We start from the raw sequence: 23851 nt of genomic DNA, 5'->3' as shown, positions 1-23851 counted from the left end.
CAAACATGTATGATTTAACCACCCACAAGACTGGCTGCCACGGCTAAAATAGGTAAATTGAATGATGCTGCTGACGTAAATGGGAAATAGCATTGGGCCCGGTATCGTCCCCTGGGGCACACCAGTGACATTTCCACTCTGGATTTCTTTTCTTTTTTTCCTCTGTCTCTCCTAAAGCCATCAAGATGATTTCAGGAGAACCTCACTTATTGACCAGATCTAATGTGGATCTATCTGAACTTCACACACAGTATGTCCAGTCATGCTGTAATCTACAATTGAAGGGTTTTCTTTAATTACATCCTTTTCAAATGTCACTATTTTGTCAACAAACGACTCAAGATAATAGCTTCAGTAATATTCAGTGGTGAGTTTTACTTTTGATGCCATGAATCATTGAGTCAGAGTAGATGTCATATTGTAGAAATTGTGGCTATCTTATTCTGGAATGCGACTCTTCACTTGTGACCTCAATTCCACAGTTGTGGACTGTCAATAAGCAGCTAGATGGAAAAGTTGAATAGGCTTCTGCAGCCTGCATCTTACTACTCTATTTAGAGTAAACTCAAAAACTTTTTAAAAAGTTTTGCTAACTCAGTTACATTACGATCAGCTTTGAAGAAAGCTTTATCGCCTCCATTATATAATAGTTAACAATGGCAATCCCATTGACATTATATTGTTTGACTTTGCCCTGATCTCCAGTGTTATTGATGCCTTTATTCTAGTCCCTTCTGTCTTGTGAGGCTGAAGAGGCCTAATGTAACTCACTCTTTGTTCAGTCTTTTCTGTGATGCTGGGAAATTGGGGCAAAAGACAAAGACTCTTTCTCTGAAATTTCTCCCCACTGAGTTATAATATGAAAGCATGGCCTGTCATAATTTGTTTGTGAGAAAATCCTTCCCTGCAGGATGCTTTTTAGCTCCGCTGCCTCAGCAGGAGCCTTTAGAGCGGTAGACAGAATCTGGTGGCTCTCACATTTCGTTATTTATTTGATCTGGACAGGGCTCGGTGTTGGAGTCAAAGACCAGTTCTGTGAAAAAACTCCTCATTCTTCCCATGATTGTAGGTACAGTAGATATTTCCAGTCATTTAAAAGGCATGAGAAGGGGATTAGCAAAAAACTCTGCTATCTGTTAGAGTTATACAGGTATACAGGTGAGATGGTGTGGCTGGGCATCTGGCATGTGAATTAGATTAGATTAGATTAGATTAGATTAGATTAGATTAGATTAGATAGTAACGCTTTACATTGAGTGTTCATTAACTAATGTTAACTAATGCATTTACTAACATTTAACAACAGTTAGTGTTAAATGTAGTGGTTCTCAATGTGGGGTCGGGGGACCACTAGGGGTCCTTGAGTGGGTTCCAGGGGGTCCCCAGCAAATTGATGAATTGTTAAACTTCAGCATTATTTAATTTAAAGAAAGTTAACACAATTAGAGAATGTAGAAGAATGACTGTTTTGATCATAGTTTCACTGTTTTCTCTCTACCTACAATACAGATAGTCGTGGAATTCTGGACAAAATCATATCTAACAATGAAGATATTCTCAGATTTGGGTCCGAGAGACAAAATCTCATCAAATGGGGGTCCGTGGCCCTAATGTGGACTAAATTAGGGGTCCTTGATATGAAAAAGGTTGAGAATCACTGGTTAAATGCACATGAACCACTGCATTCATTAATATTGTTATACATGTTTGTTAATTATGTAACTAATGTGTTTACTAACATGAATTAAGCATGAACAGTGACATTAACAAAGATAAGTTCATATTAAATGCACAATAAATAACTGCATTAAGTAATGTTGCTATACGTGTTTGTTAATGCCAATGTAATGTCTAAATTGAAACCCTAACTCATGTATTACTTAAGACTATCCTGGCTTTAACTAAAGTGATTAGATTAGATTAGATTAGATTAGATTAGATTAGATTAGATTAGATTAGATTAGATTAGATTAGATGTTATTGATCTCTGTGAGGAAATTGGCCGCAACAGACGATAATAGGATCGAGATAAGAATAGAGCAAATGGGGGTTATACAAAGATAACTGACAATTCCACCACTCAGACATTTTAAGTCGAACGAATGAACAAAAAAAAGAAAGTCTGGATTCCAGCATTAACAGGACGTAAACCAGCAGCAGTAGTATCAGTCTCAGCAGAACTTACTGAGACAGAAAGACATGTCTGAGATTTATGCATTATGAAAAAAAGATGATTACAAGTGGGAGTGTGTGCGGGTGCGTTGAGTTCAATTTTGAATTTTGTGCCAAGAACACAGGGTGCACCCATGTACAAATAAAATGCTTACTCACAGATCTTCAATGCAATACACTTAGACATGTAAGCAAGTGAGGCTGTGTGTGTGTGTGTATGTGGGTGTGGGTGGGTGCGGGGGCGGGGGTGGGGTGTCCAAGGACGCTACCAGTGTTATGTTCGAAAATAATATCACCATGGAAACGTCATGGAAGCTTTGTTTGAGCCGCTGCACCAGGACTTCAGTCTGGAACCCAGTTCACATCTTTAATACTGAGGGACAAGCAGAGAAACATCAGGTGTACCAGCTGGTTTGTTTTTTTTAATAGATATAGATATAGATATATGACTTAAAATATAGGAATTCATTAAACTTTTTTCCACCTTTTCAACGTTATTGCATCCTTTGTGTCCCTTTATGATGTTGGTTATCTTGTTTCTGTTTATGGCTTCTTTTTCATGGTGATAATAACAATCAACTTCATTTATACAGCAATTCTCTAAAAGCAGTTCAGAGCTTTACAGGAAGACATAAAAAAAACAATAGTAAAATACATAATGAAGAAGAGGAAGCACAAGCAAGAGAAACACATTAGAAGAAGAATAAACATAGATGGAAATGAAATCCGGTAATAGAAAACATAAGGAACGACATGAGATTAAAAGTGAGCTGGATCACAAACAGCATAAAAGTCTATATGAGTGTGTTTCATGGGCCTGAACTGTTGATAACCATGTTTGTATGGCACATTGTTGCATGAAATTAAAATTTTATCTGATTTGATTTAAGTGTTTGTTAGACATCATTGATCCAAACTCAACAGATAGAATTAAAATCCATTCAATGACTGTTTTGGTTTAAATCAACCATAGTGGGTGCAGTACTTTGACTTTTCCCAGCAGATGTCAGGCTTTCCCAAGACTTTACATACGTCTGCTGCTGTATCTGACTCTCTCCTCTTCTTGTATTCATGTCATGAATTGATTCTGAATGGAAACACTGAAGGTTTTGCAGCTGGAGTCGGTCCTGATACCCCCTTTTGAATCCAAAATGAGCTTTATCCGAAGATGTCAAATGGGATGTGAGGGGGAAATTCATATCTGCCAGGAGCAACACCTGATCTGTAAGACACGATGTTGAAAGAAAAAATGGAACTTGGGACTAAATTTCCTGCTTATAATCACGTCTGATTTTTCATGCTGGTTCATGCTGATTGTAAATAAATATACAGATTTCCTTTCCTTCCTTCCTTCTTTCCTAGTAATAATAGGATATAGCAAAGAAAAATAGGAGACTAGAGCAAATCAAGGTTATATGAACATAATCAAACTGTCAATTACAACACTCATATTAGAAATGTATAAAATATTTTTTTAAAGTCTGTATTCCAGCATTAACTAGATGTAAAATAGCAGCAGTGGTGTCAGTAGCAGCAGAACCTACTAAGACAGGAAGACAATGTGAGATATGTGCATTATAAAAAGGTGGGGAAATATGAAAAAATGAAGGACAACCATCTATATTTGCAGTATATAACAAAGAGAGGTATATGAGAGAATAAGAGAAGACAGTATGAGAAAGATTGGCATGATCGGGTCGACAGGAGGTCATACATATAGAAGTGACTATATGTAGTTTTGAGAAAACAATACACAGCATATATCACATCTTCTGTCACAAAATGAAAAGGTTTAGTGGAGATTCACCCTTTCCAGTCAGTCCTGACCTAACATGGAGTCTCAGCCAGTGTTGACTGACTTGCATTCAGGAAGCTCAGCTGGATTTCACGCTTCACACAACAAGGCTTTTGGCTGCCAGTCACTCTCAGGTGAAGCTTATGCCAAGCAATGGCATTTAAAGTAGCTGAAGGTTGGAGGCCTGTTGTGTCTTCCTGTTTCCTCACAGTGTTTTGTTCTGTTTGCACACCGTGTTCCGTCATGTTGTGTTGTGATTGATTGTTGATTAGTTCGATCTAAATTCCTATGTGACATAAATAAACCTGACACAACACGGGCTGAAAGACATTTGACTGACATATGCACAAACAACAGATTCCAGGGAACTGAAGAGGACACGAAATTATAGCGGCAGTCAACACAGGATATGATTAATATGTGTGTCATGCCATGTCATCAGTCAAACCATCTGTGTCATACATATGTTTTGGCCAAATCCATATGAGAAATACAGTGGTGAATATGTACAGGCCTGATTAATTTCCTTTCTGCATGACTTAATCATGTCCCTCTGGAATGATACACTAGAAACAATAGATTGCCAATTTCCTTATTTCAGCACAGTGTTTATCATGGCGGACAGACAAAGGCTAGTAAGATTCATAATTAATTGTATACTGAGAAAAACCTTCATTTATGCAATTTTTCTGTCAAAAACGCTATCATAACATACATTTGTATTCTAATGTCTTATATTTTATACTATGGATTTATGTCAAGGTTTACTCATTAGATAGTTTAAATCACTATATAGTTTAAAGGAGGTTTGTATGGTTCCAGTGATGGCTAGAGACTTCCTGATTATTCAGTCTAATTTACAGAAAGTCCAGCCTCTCTTTGAGTCCATTCCGTCTGCACTGAGCATGCGCAATTCGTGTGACAGCCAGGCGGGTTGAGGAAGTTTAGAGCAACTTTCTACCTGGATGCCGTGGATTTATTACTAATAACCTGACGATAGGTACGTGTTTTATTATTGCATGTTGCTTCAAGTTTGCTCACTCGTTCAATTACAACGTAATTTTATGCTTTGGTAAATTAAATATTCTATATTTTTTACTATGCATTTCATCCATGCGTAGCAAAAGCTGCCTGGTACAGGCTACCTTTTGAGAAGAACTCAGGTGTTGCTAGTTGGCTTATAGTGCTACAGGTTTAGCGTGCTAATATGTTGTCACCGGTTTTCACAGAGTTATGTGTGTTAGCTGGTAGACAACACAAGCGTTTTGAAACCGTTTTTATTAAAAAACGCAAGGTTGGCTGACTTTCTAGCTTTTCATTCTTCTGTCCAGACTAAGGTAACAGAGTGACTTGAATTATCCAGAATTCAGGTCCAGGTTATTGGGGAGAAACTGTAGTTTTCGGAAATGATTCGAAGAACAGTAATGCCCAATTCCATTTCTTCCACTCCCAAGAATGTCATTTTGCTCTATTTCAGAGCTATAAATGTAATTAGTCCCAATTTATACGAACCATATTGGTGCCTTTTGGTTCACATTGGCACCCTGGTGGCTAGAAAGTCAAGTTTATCTTGGCTAATAGAAGCTTTGTGACCCTGAGAGTTTCATCTGAGCTTCATATTGTGTTGAAAGAGTATAGCCACATTGCAATATTGTACATTTTCTGATGCTGTCAGTATGTCAGAGTCTGTCTGTATGCAGCTTAAATTATTGAATGCTTTGGGCCTCTTGCTTTATTTGCCCCATATCTATGTGGACTAACAGAGACCTCTCTCAACAACAGATTTTCTATGTTTTTTGCCACATAAATGATCACTTTTAAAGAGAAATTGCATTGTTCCACTCTTTGCAATGCTTAACTATATGAAAAATATAATCTAATGGACACAAGACTGAATTGTAAGGCTGTTGATTGTGTTCCCAACTTCACCCAAGCAGTTTGCTCACTCCCACTTCTTTGCAATCACGATTAAATGAATGTGTGTGTTCACCTCTCAGGGCAACATTTTTGCTGCTGAAGTCAAACACGCTTAAAGTCATGTTGATGATTGATGTATTTTTTCCTTTCCGTGCACGGCTAGGCCGACAACCATCAGCAATGATATCAACAACTGATCTGGAGCAGCTGGCAGAAATAGGTAAGATAAACTGTGAGTTGAAACATGGTTACACACCCAGCATGAGAGTCATTTAGTAAATATCACATATCGGCCAGTCAGTGTCGTCTACCTCTGATATGATGAAGGATCCTGCCCGACCTTTATTTATTTAATTGTCCAAATATGTAATTGTAAATCAATTCTTCATTTAAAGGCAGTAATCCTATAGTTTCCATACCAACGAACAGGTGGGTGGGTCACTCTGCCTCTAAGAGCTGCTAAACCTATTTTTTTAGCATGGGTTTCAAGTCAGGTCAAAGTTTATTATAGCCCAATATCACAAAATATGTCTCAAAGGGCTGTACATAAAGTAAAACAATGAGCAACATTAACAAACTACATATAAAACATTATATTTACAAAATACTTGAAATATTTAAAAATATAAAAAGAGAGGTAAAATACAACAATACACAATATGCACATAAAACTCCTGTACATTCATACCTGGATACAGATGAAAACACAAAAATGTGTAACATACAGTGCATATACGTAACCATGCGCACATAAAACTGAATATAAGCTGGATAACCATAGTTTAGTATTTAGGGCGACTAAATGTGGTTGAAGGCTAATGTGAATAGATGTGTTTTAAGTTTACTTTTGAATGAGTCAACCATGATGGTCTAAATACTGTTTCTGAGCCTTTTCCACCTTGACAAGAATAAAATTCTGGGGGAACTACTGAATACTCGTCATGTTTTGGAATGAATATGGTAAAACTTGAAGATATTGAATGTGAGCTATCGGCAACTTGAATCTAAATCTATCTAAAAAAAAAACCCAACGTATTGATCGAAGCCTCGTCACTGACGGGGTGAAACCGCAAAGTCATTTTGAAACCCTGACGGCAGACTCTGAATAGAAGTGGCACAAACGGCTGGTGATCTCTGCTGCTGTGGCCGTGACTCAGACTCCCAAACAATCTCAGCTTGAACTCACCAGTCTGTTGCCCTCCTTCTGTTAGTCAACTTAGGACTTGGCTTCAGACCAGAGGAAGTGATTCACTCTGGAGAACCAATTGCAAATCAAGGGTTTATTCCTTCAGACTACAATTACGCATTCCGTGCAACACCGCAGCATCGCAACTGTGGCTATTTTTAGCTTGACCAACCTTTCAAGAAGTATTGGAGGAGATGGAGGACGACAGGTCATGTTCCAGATAAGACAAGCCGGGCTCATAATTGTGTCTGCAGGGCCTGGTAACAGTACCTTTTATTAATTAAAGGGTCTAGCCAGGACCTGCATTCCTGGCTCCAGCTGAGTCACTGCCCACTCTCCCTGCCAAAGGATCAGACAAACAGTGACCAGTCATTTCAAGGAAGTTTGGAAACAACCCTATGACCATGCAGAGAGCCTTTAACACAAAGCCAAGCCAACATCCACTGACTGCTGTGTTGAATTTTAGAACTGAAATATCTTATCTTCTAAAAAAGTCCATGGCCCACTTTCTGTACAAACCAGTGGTTACATTTTCAAGGCAAGGCAGCTCTATTTGTATAGCACATTTCATACACTGAGGCAATTCAAAGTGCTTTACAGAGTAATAAAAAATACAGTAAATGTTAGGGCTGGGTTTAAAAAATCAATTTTCCGATTCAAATCGATCTTCATTTGAATGATTCACGATTCAAGATTCAAGATTCTTTATTGTCATTCTTTCTTGCACTTATGTACAATCAAGAATGAAATACCGTTCCTCCTAGAACTACAGTGTACATAAATAAAATTGAAATAGAGAGTTAAAAGAGCTCTTATAAAAACATTCACAATACACACAGTAAACACTCAATACAATAAAACCCAATACACATAGTGTACCAAGAAAAAAAACATAAAAATGAGCAGTGTATTTGGAGGGGAATAGCAGCATTATACTGTAAATTGTCTTTGTCTATACAAAAAGTGCATGGTTTAGTGTGAAAAAAAAAAAAATCTGATACCGATTCATAAAATCCCGAGATCAATCTTTTAATATACGCCCAATATATGCCTGTAGAGTCTGTAGAGTTGCACATCTTGCACTATATTGTGTTGACTGCTGTAGTGTGTTGGTCATCTTAAATAAAAAGTACATTAATGTAACTGCTTTGGGGTCAATTCTAAATGTAAACATTAATATTTTTAATAATGCACCAGGTTGGAGGGTTCCTTGTAATTTACAATTTACAGCATTAGTTCTCTGAGAAACTCTTTCATATCCAAGCAAAATTGATATTGTGGGGGACCTTGTGAATCCGAATTGAATCCATTCGGGAAATCAGTGGCGATCCCCAGCCCTAGTAAAGGTAAAAAATGTACAATTATAAAGTGCAAAAGTACAGACAAGAGATCCACAAGATAAAAGTCTTAAAAAGTAAACTAGTGCAGAAAAAGACAGTGCAAGAGGATTAGAAAAGTGAAAAGTGCATTGAAATCACATTCAAAAGAAAATATAGAAATAAATAAATATTACAGTGCAGATGAGTGTTGCCCTAGATTTCTTCAAAAGCCCTGGCGAACAGAAACATTTTAAGCTGATTTCAAAGATTGTAAAGTGGAGGCAGACCTCAGATGTTCTGGAAGTTTGTTCCAGGCATGAGGAGCATAAAAAACTAAAAGCTGCTTCTCCATGCTTTGTTCTGACCCTGGAACAGTAAGCAGACCAGCACCTGAAGACCTGAGGGGTCTGGTGGGTTCATAACATGATTTTTCAAAATCATGCATGGAAATAGAAAGTCACAATTAAATGACAAACGGCTTTTCACCTTGTTAGCTAATTCTCTATATCATAACGTACACCTATTTAACAATACATGTAAAAAAAAATCTGTGTATTTTTTGTGGTTACTTCATGGTGTACATACAAACTCCAACTAATAATACCATAACAGATTTTTGAACAATACACCCCCTCCACCCCTCCTGTCATATAAAACCTGCAACTCCACAACTTGTTTCCTTCTCCCAACACACCATGGTTGTGTCCCAGTGGCTGGAATGTATTTGTTAAGAAGAATCTGGAGTTTGTGAAGCTCACAAAGCACAAAGCATTTTTTACCTTTTGAACACCAGACACCATTGAAATGTTGTTTACTTGTGACTTTAAAGCTGCACAAGGCAACTTTATACGGTGGCTCTGAATGGCAGCGAGAACTAAGTGTTAGTAAGTAAGTGTAATTTTGCGGACATCAATACCCAGAAATCATGCAACATGACATCAGTCAGCTGCACACAGCATGCTCATGTTTACCAGCCCAGCCAGTCTGTGATGCTTTATACCAAAGGATAACAAATGGACGAGAGAGGAAAAAAATCCTGAACCTTCCAAATGATATAATAGTAGAGGAACAAATCTCCAAAAAAGGCTTTAGTTTTTGAGATACCCCTACCTGAGGTAGAACAAAGCACAACCATGTTTTTTCATAACTTTAATATGTCTAGTTTTTGAAATGGATGGTTGTATAAAAATATTTTACTGCAATATTTTACTGCAAAAAGTTTATTTGGATCCTCCCCAAAACCAAAATAGTGAAAATTTAGGCTTCTCCAAAAGGGACAGCGTCTGCCTTATCACATGTATCTCTGGAAATAATGATCAGAATGTCACCAAATTTGGACTGGATGTTCACAGACAGTTATTGCATACAATAACGCAAAGATTTCATCAATACCTTTGTCCATCTTTGAAATGTATACACTTAAACACACATGAATTATAGGCGGAAATTGAATAGGAAATTAAAAATCCAAAAGGTATGTATATATATGTCTGTCATTATTAAAGTAAGGAGACCAATCACCAAAAAATGTCATTTATATGTACCAAAGACTGTTATCTTATCATAAAAGTAGGTTATTTGACTATTCACTTCACCTATTCATCTTATAAACCCAGCTGATGATTTTCATTAGATGATTCTCCTATGGAACTCCAGCACAAATAAGCTTTAGGAATCCCCTCCACTGTGTGTGGAGCCAGGCCAGAGAAATAGTGCTGCTTCTCCTGGCAAACTGTAGTAAATTCAACCATATTCCAGTCAGTCCAAGCAGCTTGGCACTTGCAGCATTTCCCCTCTATCTGACAGGCACTGTATTTATAGAAGGCTTCCTGGACCACTGCAGAATAAACATTGATAACAGCCATAGATTACAATGAAGGTTTCCACCCAGTGTTTTGGGTCTGCTCTAGTCTTTTCCCCCCAGATAATATGTTTTGGAATGGTAAAAACAACAGCACATAAGGGCATTACTCAGGAAATGGTAGGTGGTGTCATATGGGAATTTGTAATTAAGTGATGCTTTTTCCTATCATGGTATTACTCATGAATGAAAACATCATCCTAGCTATGTCACCATGTTATAGATTGTGCTTCCCAAAATGTTTGACCTGACGTTAAATGGCCATATCAGAATAAGGAATCCTAACCGGTAACTCATAAAGGAAAATCACTGTTATGTATCATCAATCTGTGATATTCAATATATTCCAGGAGTTTTTTTGTGATGAGATGTTGTAATTGACGTTTTTGGTGTATCCATTTTCCCTCTACCTGCCTTGTCTACTTCTGCTTCAGTAAGTGATTTCCTACACTTCCCAGAAGCTCTCAGTCAAACATGGGTGTATGGCCATTTAAATATAGGGTAACACTAGAGTGTGTGTCTATGATTGCGGCTGCACCCCTTACTCAAAACACTTTGCGGGACACAGTAAAAATTCTCTGGGCCTGACCACCATCAAGTGTTTTAAGGTGGATTTTTCCTTTTTAATTCATTCAGAACTTCAGAAGGAGGAGGAAGAGCAGGGATGTTTGGCGGACCATCCATCAACACCTCCTACCGGCAGCCTCAACCCAGATACTTCCCACCCATATTATGATGTGGCTCGACATGGGATCCTCCAGGTCACCGGTCAGCTGTTGGTCTTAATCTGTAAAATGTCATCAAGTTGTAGCTATAAACTGAAACAGAAATTCTGAATGCTTTACTCTACTCATCAACAGGCATTGTGGGTGTCAAACCTATAAACAGTGGTGGAATGAGTACTCTGATCCTTTTCTTAAGTAAAAGTACCAATACAGCAATGTAAAAATACTCCATTACAAGTAAAAGTCCTGCATGAAAAATCCTACTTAAGTAAAAGTAGGATAGAAGTAGTAGAAGTAAAAAGGGTCACCAGATAAATCTGAGGGGTCGTGAGATGATTAATGGAAGAGGAAAGAAGAAAAAACAAAGTTCTGATACACAAATCTGTTTTCAGTTTTTGGACTTTTTCTCTAATCTTTGATTTTTGCTGAAATATTGCATCATTTGAACATTTACTGAAATGAAACCATGTGAGGCTTAGAGGGAAAAATCACTATTTGGTGGAGCTGTTAACAACTCATAGACATCTGAAATGTGACCCCGACTACACACTGCTTTTTGTAAGAGTCAAAAGCCAAAAAGGTTGGAAACCACTGGTTTAATCTTTAACAATGTGTTGTATTTTAAAAGCTTGTTGTATTATCCATTGTGTCAAATCTCCATCTGAAAAGTAACTAAAGCTGTCAAATAAATGTAGTGGAGTAGAAAGTACAATATTTCCCTCTGAAATGTAGTGGAGTGGAAGTATAAAGTAACATCAAATGGAAATACTCAAGTAAAGTACAAGTATCTCAAAATTGTACTTAAGTACAGTACTTTAATAAATGTACATTGTTACTTTCCACTACTGCCTATAAATTATATGAATTCTGTCATAATGACAATGCATGTATTTTAAAGTTAAGATTTAAAGGTGTGTTAAGTAATTATTTACTTTTATTGACCTGCAGGTGCCTTCAGGTTGTCCTTATATCTATGAAAACAAAGTTGGCAAGAGGTGTTAGAGTTCCTATGGCTGGCTCCTCAGAGAGAAAGTAGTAACAGCACATCAACCAGAGGGGGAAGAAACATTAGGCGCTCTATCTGATACTTGGCTGTTTCCTCTCTAGGGGACGACAATTATGGCAGGAAGCTGATCATCTTCAGTAGCTGCTGCCTGCCTCCGTCCCACCAGCTGAACCACCGCCGCCTGCTGGAGTGAGTCAAGACTAAATGTTTTGCTGCATCTTTGTCTCTCTTTATTAGATTTTTAAAAAAAATCTTTACTAATTTATTCAAGGGGTTTTTAGTATAACAAACCAAACACGCATCTCAGTCGTACATAAAGTATACACAGCAGTGTTCCCTCTAAGCCAGCGGAGTCCAGTCCTGTGCCATGGAAGAGTCTGCAGCTTTTCATTCCAGCTAAACACTGCAGCAGCTGGTTTCACTGATTAGTTCCTCCTCTCTGGCTGAAAGAGTGAAAGCAGTGTTCCATGGCACAGGACAAGACACCACTAGCAGGAACATGAAAACGCTGCATAGAATGAGCCCCATCAGCTCTACGAGTGAACAAGCAACTCTCCAATCAACACTTTTCAACTCCAAATAACTGTCACAAAAAAAAACACTATTAACACTGGAAAATGCCCTCCGCAGGTATCTGAAGTATACGCTGGATCAGTATGTGGAGATGGACTACACTGTGGTCTACTTCCACTACGGCCTGAGGAGCAGCAACAAGCCCTCCCTGCGCTGGTTACGAGAAGCCTACAACGAATTTGACAGGAAGTTAGTCACCTCAGCTTACCTTACTTCTCCTCCGCTGTGTTGCAAACAAGCCCCGACGGGCCAAAGTTACGCTGGAATTAACTGTGTTTACAGCACGGCTCTAGTCTAACCATTAAACCCTTCCCCGGAGACTATGACTAAAGACTCTGATTAATAATTTACGCAGATTTTTTTTTTTTTTTTTTTTAGGTTTAAGAAATGGCAAGGGAGTGTTTATGAGTTTGGGCAACCGGGGCTTTTTTAGACTTGTATCTTAGAAAACCTCCTCCACTTCTACAAGCTAGCTGTTTTTACCACAGCACCATAGGCATAAAGAGACAAAGTCAGTCAGTCAGGGCTGAGACACTTTTTACAGCACTTCAGAAAACAGTTTTTTTACAGATGATGTCTGTTCTTTATAGCAGCATCCCACTGCTATAATTGGAGAGCGGTTTGTGTGTTTGTGTGTCCCACCATGGAAGGAGAGGAGACAAGGAGAGGAGAGGAGACAAGGAGAGGAGAGGAGACGAGGAGAGAGGAGAGAGGAGAGAGGAGAGAGGAGAGAGGAGAGGAGAGGAGAGGAGAGCAGACAAGGAGAGGAGAGGAGGAGAGGAGAGAAGGAGAGGAGAGGAAAGGAGACGAGAGGAGGAGAGGAGACAAGGAGAGGACAAGGAGGAGATGGGACAAGGAGAGGAGAGAGGAGAGGAGACAAGGAGAGGAGGAGAGGAGACAAGGAGAGGAGAGGAGGAGCGGAGACAAGGAGAGGAGAGGAGGAGAGGGGAGAGGAGACAAGGAGAGGACAGAGGAAAGGAGAAGAGAGGAGAGGAGGAGAGGAGACAAGGAGAGGAGAGGAGGAGAGGAGACAAGGAGAGGAGATGAAACAAGGAGAGGAGAGGAGGAGGTTATAAATTCTAGTCTAATTAATACAAGGAAGTAAAAATTACTGCAGCTCTGTTTCCATCCCACAGTCAAGTCAGTCAAGCCAACTTGAAATCTTGCAAAAGCAAAATGCTAATTCGATGCATTTGCATGAGCTGGGCTGAAGCGAATAAATTGGCTTCCTGAACATAAAAAAAACACATCCAACAGAAAAATGGAAAGTCTTTCAAGAATTGATTAGTATTGATTAGTATCGGGCAAGTTGTTACAATTCTAATGTACCAGTAGTGTCATAGTCATACAGCCACGATGCAGAGTTATACATGTTAGAAACAACATGTATGACATTCTATTCCACATGATTGATTATTTTCCATTAGTTTCCATCACTGTCATTTCTTTGACCAAAAAAACATACACCTCACACCTTCAGCTTTTCTAATTTGATACATCGGAATATAATTTCCAATGTATAATTTCCACTCAATTCCCATAATCCTCTTTTTCATAATCAGAAAGGCCTGTGGGATTGAACAGGACCTGAACTTGTTCTCCTATACATCCTTTTGCGCTTCTGTGTATTTTTGATGATTATCTGCATTTTGTTACAGATACAAGAAGAACCTGAAAGCTCTCTACGTTGTCCACCCCACAAACTTCATTAGGATTGTCTGGAACATATTCAAACCCCTAATAAGGTAAAGCCCACTGATTCACACGGTTGGACATGGCTAAAATTCAGGCTTTCCTATTGTAAAGTTGCCCTCATGTCGTCCTCACAGCCACAAGTTTGGCAAGAAGTTGACGTATGTGAACTACCTGGCTGAGCTGAGAGACCACCTCAACTCCGACCAGCTCATCATCCCTCCTGACGTACTCAGGTGCTTATTTATATTTTTTCATCAGAAATATAGCCAGTGAGAGAAGATAGGCTCAGATGTGTGTTGTTAGTGTGCTGACTAAGGACTGTCCATACTATAAGTAGAAGAGCAGTATCAACAGTTTTGTACTAGTTGATATAGCCTGGTGGTATCAACTCAGTGAAGCCTAGCTGTTGCTGTAGAACGCTCTCTATCTATTTGAGTATATTTATTATTGGCATTTGCTCCAGCACTGCAGCTGTCAGCTTTTTGTACCAAAGCACACACTGCCTCCAGACTGATGAATGGTGATGAATGTGGCAATAGACAGGGGGGTGGACCAAAAAAAAATGGAAACACCACAAGGAAAAGGACTTTTAACTTTGAAGAAACTAAACAGCAAATTTCAAAGGCAGCTAAACAAGCGGGGCATATTAAGTTGACTGCCAATTAGGAATATGTGTTTCAGCATTAAAAGAGCTCACAATCACCCCTTTTATATTTGCATTTTCAAAGCAACATGAGGCAACCGAGATCCATGAGGCAAATAGACGTAGAGCATCAGTCACAATAACTGCAAAATTATTTAATGAGGCAAGGGGAACAGTGGTGGCAAGTGGAAACTCACTGACAGGGATAGACAGGCATTTAAAGGAATAGTTCACCCAAAAATGAAAATTCTGTCATCATCTACTCACCCTCATGCCAAATGAAACAGGTGAAATTTGTTAGTCCATATAACACACAGGGAGGTTGCCAGCACAACTTGGTAGCAGCCTTCTCCAAAACAACTGAAGTCAATGGGGACCTGTTCTTTAGAGTTCCAAAACAAAAACAGCCAAACAATCACACTGTGAATAGAAAGACCTATACACCATGATTTGTTGCAAATCAATCAGCTGTAGTTAAGATTTGCACTAAATGATGGTGTAAATATACTGTAGGTCTTTTTGGAACTCTGAAGAACCGGTCCCCACTGACTTCAGTTGTTTTGGAGAAGGCTGCTATGGAGTTGTGCTGCAGCCTCCCTGTGTGTTATATGGACAAACTTCACCTGTGTTTCAACTGGCATGAGGGGGAGGAGATGATGACAGGATTTTCAGTTTCGGGTGAAGTATTCCTTTAACAGACTCAAAAAATTACCACAGAATTGAACCAACACATCTGGGGCACAGAGCTGGAATTTTGAGCCTCTTTTTCCTCCATCCAGACTGCTTTACATTTGGAGAAACACAAATGAAGAATTCAGCCTACAATGTCTGTTGCCAACTGTTAAACACGGCTGTGGATCTGTAACGGTATAGCGGCATCTACTGGAAGTCGTTAGGTCTGATTATTGATCTGCATGCACAGGACCAGGAGCACCCTAACACATTTGCCTCATGATATTCCCATATTCCAAGATGATAATCCCTCCATACATACAGCACCAATATCCACTACACACAGTTCAGGATGCAGTATGGACAAGGAGGACTGAAGCTGTTCTGAGGGCAAATTTGGCCCTTATTGTTAGGTGTTTCCATTATTTGTCCCCCCCTTTAGAGGATATCATTTTCAGATTGAAGGCCAAACTCTGGTCTTAATCTGCACATTATATGCTAACGGAAGCAGAAAACAACAGATGCTGTTTTTATGTACATATTATATTCCACAGACATGATGAAAGGTTACGAGCGGCACAGAAACATGGCTCCTCTCCCTCGGTGAAAACCCCTCCGCCTCGGCCCCCGCTGCCCACACAGCAGTTCGGCGTCAGCCTTCAGTAGTGAGTGTTGTTTCACCGTTATTCACGCAGTATGAATGCAGAGGAATTCGGCCTCTCGTCTCATGAATTTTGCATCTAATCGGTGAACCGGGTTATTAATGAAAATTCAAGGGATTTATCCGTTATCATAAATATTCCAGCCACACTGATGATAAGTCAGTCGGGCGTCGTGTTCATCTGGGATGAATACAAATTTTTTTTTTTTCTCAACAGCATCCGAGAGAAGAACAAAGACGCGATGATACCACCTGTGATTTCTCAGACAGTGATGTATCTGAAAGAAAAAGGTGGGTGTCGTGGTCTGGAGTGCCAATATCGATGGTAAATGTGATTGAAGTAAATGTATCTGGAAGTACAACTCATGATTACTGTACTGAACCTTCAAATGAGTCCAGGTGAAATGTACATCATTGCTCAGATTTGTGTACAAGCACCAGAATTGGTGTACAATATAGTCTAGTTTGATGCCCTGGGGCCTCATTTATATACATTGCCTAGTGTGTACGCATGGACAAACACATTCAAATGCATATCAATATTCATTAGGGGGAGTTCCATTAAGCATTTATGGCTAATTGTGGGAGTTAACAGGGTGGGACGTGAGGCTTATTCACGTGCGCAACATTACAATTTGACTGGGATTTAAAGTAAGAAAGCATATGCACGGTTTTATAAATCTAGTTATTTTTTTTGCTGTACTTTTTTGTATGTACATAACCTTTTAGTGTGGAACAGGTTTTATAATGAGGCTTGGGAATTGGAGTCATTGGAAAGATGGTACCAATCAGCCGTGGTGGACATTTTTTCTTTCCATCACCAGCAAATGGGTTTTCCTTCTTATCTGCTGAACTAACATTGATAGGATTGAAAAAATATGTCTGTACCTATGTTTTGATGGCTAAGGCTAATATTGTGTAAAGATATACAATGAAACAGCCATTTCACTGTCTGACAATACATCTGACATATGGGAAAATGTCAATGGTCCTGCTTCTCTACAGGAAAACCCATTTTGTGGTAATATTCAGTGCATTGAACTGTACATGTAGACCAATTTTGGTGTTTTTACACAAATCTCAACCATTTGGCCTATTTCACTAGGACTAAATGCATTATCTTCGAGATTTCTGTCAGCATAGTTATCAGTGAAGGAATCTTCTTTCTCTTTCTGTCTCTCTCTCTCTCTCTCTCTCTCTCTCTCTCTCTCTCTCTCTCTCTCTCTCTCTCTCTCTCAGGGCTCAGGACGGAGGGTATCTTCAGGAGGTCAGCACGCGTTCAGCTCATCAAGGACGTTCAGAAACTCTATAACCTGGGTGAGCGGGGTCTCCCTCCGCCAGCGGCAGGGCTTTTTTTTTATCTCTCTCTACCAGGAAGTGGGGATCAATAAAACTCTGTCTCCAGCGGGCTCAGATGCCATCAGGCCGCCCTCCTGTTGCCGGCAGATTGAGATGGTGTCCGTTTCAGTCAACTTTCCACTTCATTAGGCCTTCCAGCCTCGGTCCCATGCTGAATCGGGAGCGATGTACAGTATGTTGTTCTCGGGCTACATTTGACAGCTTCCAAAACGCAGTGATCAGTGGCTCATTTTATGCTTTTTCATAGAGTATACTGCTGAGCCAATGACTACATTTACATGCAAAGATCATCACAGCTATTGGCCATAGTCCAGTTATCGTCTTATTCAGGTCAGGAGATTTACTTGTGCTACTTTTTTTTTAACAATATTTTTATTGGGGTTTTTCAATTATAACAAACAGTACATAAAGTAAAATAAAAATGGTCAATCTTGGCAGCAAATACAGTATACCATCAAATGAATAGGCAAGTAAATAAAAACATAGTAATTAAAACAGAGGTGAAGATACAGATGTTACCGTAATTAAAATGTACAGAAATCTTGGAAGATCACATGGGCTACTCCACTTTATAGCCTTATTCCAGTTGCCCCGCCCCCACCCCAATCTTTGCCTTTATTGATCATTACCAACATTTTGTTTCAAAAACTCCATGAAACTCCCCCAGATATTTTCAAAAACTTCCAGCTTTCCTTTAGTAATGTATGTTAGTTTTTCCATAGCAACACATGATGATAGATCCTTAATATATTGATTCATATTTGGTTTGTTCACATTTTTCCATATTTACTCGTGATACTTAGTGATACTTCTAATACAGGGAAAAGAAACGATGATCCCATTTAAATGTGGACTCCTCATCATCGTCTTCAAGAGCGAGCAGAGCAATAGCGACTTCACTCCTGAGATGTTGCAGTCCAGTCTGAAGTCTCCATGTCCGGTTCTGCCTGGACGTCCAGGTTGTGTGTCATAATGTGTCGTAACCCCCCACAGGGAAGCCGGTGAGCTTTGAGCAGTACGGTGACGTCCACGTTCCCGCCGTCATCCTCAAGACCTTCCTCAGAGAACTGCCTGAACCGCTGCTAACGTTCCCCATGTACGACCAGGTCCTGGACATTGTCAGTAAGTACTCACTAAGTACTACTAAGTCAGGGAATTTGATAAATTCTCTAGGGAGGCCTGGGAATATCAGGGAATTTTACAAATGGGTCACTTCACAGGAATATAGCAGAATGTACTGTATTTTCCAAATTGTTTGACACATTCAAAGGATTAGATGGTTTTCGGCCCAACTGGAGTGGAAACCAGCCTGAAAAACAACATTAGCAAACCAGGAAGGAAGAACATTTTTAACTCATGGAAGTGCTCCGACTTAGTTATAGAGAGTCATGGAAAGGTCATGGAATTTTACATCAGGACACTCTTCTCCTTGGCCTGCACTGATCCACTGGGATACCGGGGGATAACAGGGAATTTTTATTGGGCTGAAATAATTTTCCAGGCTTTTGTCTGTAGCCTGGCAGCAAAGGGTCATTAGTTATAATGGAAAACTAGGCAATTGTATTGAAAATGAATCATCACACTAGGACCGAGTTTTCGCTCCAAGTCATTTTGTACGACGGTGCGATCAATAATTACCCTGTGAGCAAAGAGTGGAGGAAAGTAAATGGTGTGTAGATTACAGTGAGAATGTAATGAAGTCGAGGGGAGATGGGGCTGGTAAAGCAGAGCTGGAGGCGAGCAGAGTCAACAGAAGGTGAAAGATTGTCACTCCCAGTGCTCCAATATGGATTCACCACCACAAGCAGAGCAGGGCTGCCAGTGAAACCCCTGAAAACATCTTTCAGAGTCAAGGCTGTCTGAAAGAACAACTCTTTTGGTTCTTGTTTGTGGTGAACAGCAGACATCCTGAATCTATCCCGTCTTTCAATGTGTTCATGTGCTTTAACACTGTCATGGTCTCATTTCCAAAAGGCACAAACCAAAGCTGAGATGAGTGTATCCATGTCTGCTGAGTTTCATCTGACTATGAAATCCAACTTGTGCTTTATTTCACCTCCGAGTGGTACTGTATAGTCAGCTTAAGAGAGGAGAAGATGTGCACTTTATCTGTATGTATGTATCTTATGTTAGTGTCAGTATATTAGAGTAGGTATGAATGAAACTCAATTCATTGAATTCTTGTAAGGATTCTTCTTATCTTGCAGAGGTGGAGAGCAGTCTTCGGGTGACAAGGTGTAAGGAGATCGTTGAAAGTCTTCCAGAACATAACTTCATTGTGCTGAAGTACCTGCTGTCTTTCCTCCACATGGTAGGTGTTCTTCTTCTATAGTAGTTGACCTCATATAGATCCATTTGCAGCATCTCAGAAAGCCACATAGTATAGCATAGTACTGTACTGTATATATCCTACAACCACTGTCCATGAAGAGCAATGGACTGGCTGCTAATAATGTCACTAATTTGCACAATGTTGCAGGCAACATGGCATTAAATTCTTGCCTTGTAGCTTTAACCAGGATTGCTGCAAATTGCTGACCATTTACTCTTCCAGCTCTGGTGAGATGCATACGTGGATGCTTGTCTTTGAGGGATATAACAAGAAAATGTATTCCTAATTACACTGTAGAAAAAGTTGCAATCGGTTGTTCCAAAAATATCATGGCTAAATTGCTGGTTTTATCAGTGCATCTTTGTTGTCTTTGCTTGTCTGCTCTGCATCCCGGTTACATAACATGCTTTCTCCCCAAGATAAATGCCCAGACTCACTCCACTTCACGGTCAGTCTCAGCATACTGATTTGATGTAAATGTATGTGATGCAGCTCTAACCCCACTGTGTAAGATCAATTTGGTGCAACTGTATAATGTTCCCGAGAGATTCCAACAGGCGCCATTAGTCACCTTGACAAGTGACTGTTTAATCAGGGCAAACCAAGCATAATTACTCACACTGAGACTCTTCAGAGGAGAGAGAGACATCTGGTGAACACTGTTTTACAAACACTTCTCTACATGTGAAAAAACAAGTAAGAACTAGCTCAGCTCTAGTTACATGCTTGCCAGCTGTGGACATTTTTGCAAGTGGAAATGTAACAATGAAAAATCAGATCATCAATAATAGCTCACTAGTAAAACTTAGCAACTGTTACTGCGAACATACAAGTAGCAAGGCCTATTCCAACATTATAACCTAATTTCCCCATGAGGATCAATAAATTGTCATCAAAGGATTAAGCCCACTTACAATGAAGAAGTCCAACAAACAATATGCAAGACCGTAATCAATCTAATGTTGTAAAATGACACAACTTACCTTATCAGGAAACCAGGACAATGAATGTTCTACTAGCTAGCCAAACACTTCCACAAGCAATTTGAATTGTATCAACACATCGACATGATGGACCTTTTGGCCAGCTTAATACTCACAGTCCTGTTCTCATGCTCTGCCTTCTCTCCAACCTGAATTTGCACTTAAGCAACTCGCCCTCGACAGATTTTTGGCTCACTTAAAAATTTTCAATGGTAATCCTCAAAATCGCTTGTGTCCGGCGCTGTGACGTCTTTTTCCTTGGATTTTCTGTCGATGCAGTTTGAGTTTCTGTAGGTGGCGCTCTGTTCTTTGTCTCTTCAGCCATGGTGGCTATCACTGCTCATGCTAACTACAGGGAAATGTAAACGCATCATTTCCTGTGCACCTGAGGAAGAGCTACCAGACACTAGGTGTTTAGAATGGCAAATGTAAAAGCTTTCATGAACTGGCTATAGGTTGAATCACTATGGTGCAGTGGTACTCAGATCTTTTACTTAAGTGAAAGTAGAAATACCACAGTATAAAAACACTCTGTTACAAGTTATAGTCCTGCATTCAAAATGTTACTCAAGTAAAAGTACAAAAGTATTAGCATCAAAATGTACTTAAAGCAACACAAGTAAAAGTACTCATTATGCAGAATGGCCCATTTCAGAATAATACAGTATATATTATATTATTGAATTATAATTATTGATGCATTAATGTGTAAGCATCACTTTAATGTTGCAGCTGGAAAAGGTGGGGCTGATTTCCACTACTTTATATACTGCTGGGTAGCTTACAGTAATCTATAATAATACATCACAATTTATTAGTTAATTATATTTTGTATTAATAATCTGAATCTGCAAAGTAACTAGTAACTTAAGTTATCAAATAAATGTAGTGGAGTAAAAAGTACAATATTTCCCTCTGAAATGTAGTGGAGTAGAAGTATAAAGTAGCATAAAATGGTAATACTCAAGTAAAGTACAAGTACCTCAAAATTGTACTTAAGTACAGTATTCGAGTAAATGCACTTAGTTACTTTCCACCACTGCTATGGTGTTATATCAGTTGGCAATAGAGAGTAGCAAAACTATCACAGCTTATTTTCTTTAAAATGGGGCAGTAATTCAACAATATTGGTTATCATCTTTCAGTTGTGATAATGATATTGAGTGATACACAATCCTGTTGTCTATTTCATGATTGTGCTTTGTATTACCATGCTGTTCAATGTGATGAACATCAATTTATTAACATGGTTTTATATATTAGCAGATATCGTATATCAAAATAATTTGAAATGATTATCGCAATGTCCTTATCACCCAGTCCTACTTCACTTTGTAATAGCTCCTTTGTGGTTCTGTTGATGCCAGGTGTCTCTGGAGAGCATCGTCAACAAGATGAGTCCGTCCAACCTGGCGTGTGTGTTTGGGGTGAACCTGCTGTGGCCCCCTCAGGGCTCCGTGTCCCTGAGCGCTCTCACCCCCATCAACATCTTCACCGAGATCCTCATCGAGCATCACGACACCGTGTTCGGCTCCCGCCACCCGGCCGGCCAGGTAACGCCCTGAACCGGCACCGGGACATTACCGCAACACTACTACAATGACACTTCAACGGCGCACAGACTCCAGCTATTCACACCGATCCCCTTTTGGCTTAACTCAATTTGAATGTAGTGTTTCTCTGCCGGGTCCAGGGGAAAGAAAAGCCAACAAGCTGCTGGTCGAGAACAAAACGATTGTGACACTTAATTCCCAGACTAATACTAGTTTTTCACAGCCGTCGACAGTTTCAAAAGTGACTATGGTAAAACTCTGCCACCTTTTAAAAACCCGGAAAATGGTGTGCATTCTCCAAGTAACAGTGGTGCTAGCCTTTCTGTGGCAATAACCTCAGAAAAGGAGAGTCTGGGGAGCTTTCTGCTGTCTGGATTAATAAGAGATCTAAAAGCAAAAGCCTTAGGAACAGGCGCTGTTTTTTTTTACTGATTGACTTATTAGTTTGTCCTTTGAAAAATTGTATTTTCTTGTCTGGAAACAGTGGCTCCATACACCCTAATGCAGGTGGCAGACATCAATGCATAGGGGTTCTTTATCACTTAGATGTGGGAGCTTTTTATAATATAAAAGATTGCTGAAACATCAAGTATTCCACTAAACCTTGTCTGACTGCCTGTTTGCAAACCAAGTATTGCGTCCTGTACTTCTATCAGTGTGTGTTTAGCTGTCTTGTCCTATGTATTTTGTCTATTTTCTTTGTTCTCTTTGCTTGTGTGTTTGTAAAGGGGGGTAGGGGTGTTTGGTTTGTCAGCGGCACAGAACACTAATGTCAATATCGCCAGCTTCCATATAGCCTTATGCAATGTTGATGGTTGCACTGCACGCTGTAGATAACCGGCTTTGGTGCATTTCACATGAAAATAGACACTTTCATCAAATATTTGTTCTTGACTTTTGTTTATTAATGATTCAATTTTTCATAAGAACTTGGTACAAAAAAGTGAGACTACTCTTTACCATTTACCAACTTCCATCAATCAACTTTTAATGCATCATAAAGAAGAAAAACTACATTGGCATATTTAAGACAAACACTTTCCTATACACACTATCCACTGGACAGTCCCCTTATTAATGACAAAGAAAAAACTCTACTTCAACAGCCAACAGACATTTTCTTTTCCATCTAAACACAAGCTCGTGTCGTCTTCTCCTCGTTCCCGCTCCACCGTTCTCATGGCAAAAGAATACATTGAACATTGCAAGCTAAGTAAGAATGCAGAACTGGCAAACAATAGAAAAAATTCCAATGTTTCTTTTCTTTTTCTTTTTTTTTTTTTTTTTTTTTGCTCCTTGATAAAAGAATATAAAAAATGTTTTAACTAACTTTTTTTTTTTTTCTTCATTTGTTCAAATGTTGTGTCGTCGTGTATTAAAATAGATCTGTTTTAAGTAA

General features: G+C 39.3%; 1 protein-coding gene across 1 annotated transcript; it reads left to right on the top strand.

Annotated features, from left to right (window-relative positions):
• The first annotated feature begins 4889 nt into the window (after window positions 1-4889).
• Window positions 4890-23851, top strand: LOC139655446 (rho GTPase-activating protein 8-like). The gene is made up of 13 exons (XM_071532859.1): window positions 4890-4967; window positions 6048-6104; window positions 10887-11018; window positions 12083-12170; window positions 12612-12743; window positions 14213-14299; window positions 14384-14482; window positions 16119-16229; window positions 16443-16516; window positions 17465-17542; window positions 18578-18706; window positions 19792-19895; window positions 22267-23851. The coding sequence occupies exons 2-13, from the start codon at window positions 6065-6067 to the stop codon at window positions 22462-22464; spliced, it is 1272 nt and encodes a 423-aa protein (XP_071388960.1). The 5' UTR covers window positions 4890-4967; window positions 6048-6064; the 3' UTR covers window positions 22465-23851.

The sequence above is a fragment of the Centroberyx affinis genome, unplaced genomic scaffold (genome assembly GCF_046629955.1).
Source record: "Centroberyx affinis isolate AG114_WGS23_722 - 3 ecotype Tasmania unplaced genomic scaffold, CSIRO-AGI_Caff_v1 ptg002261l_1, whole genome shotgun sequence".
Lineage (NCBI taxonomy): Eukaryota > Metazoa > Chordata > Actinopteri > Beryciformes > Berycidae > Centroberyx > Centroberyx affinis.
Note: the sequence above shows the minus strand (reverse complement) of the source record. Positions and strands in the feature narration are given on the sequence as shown.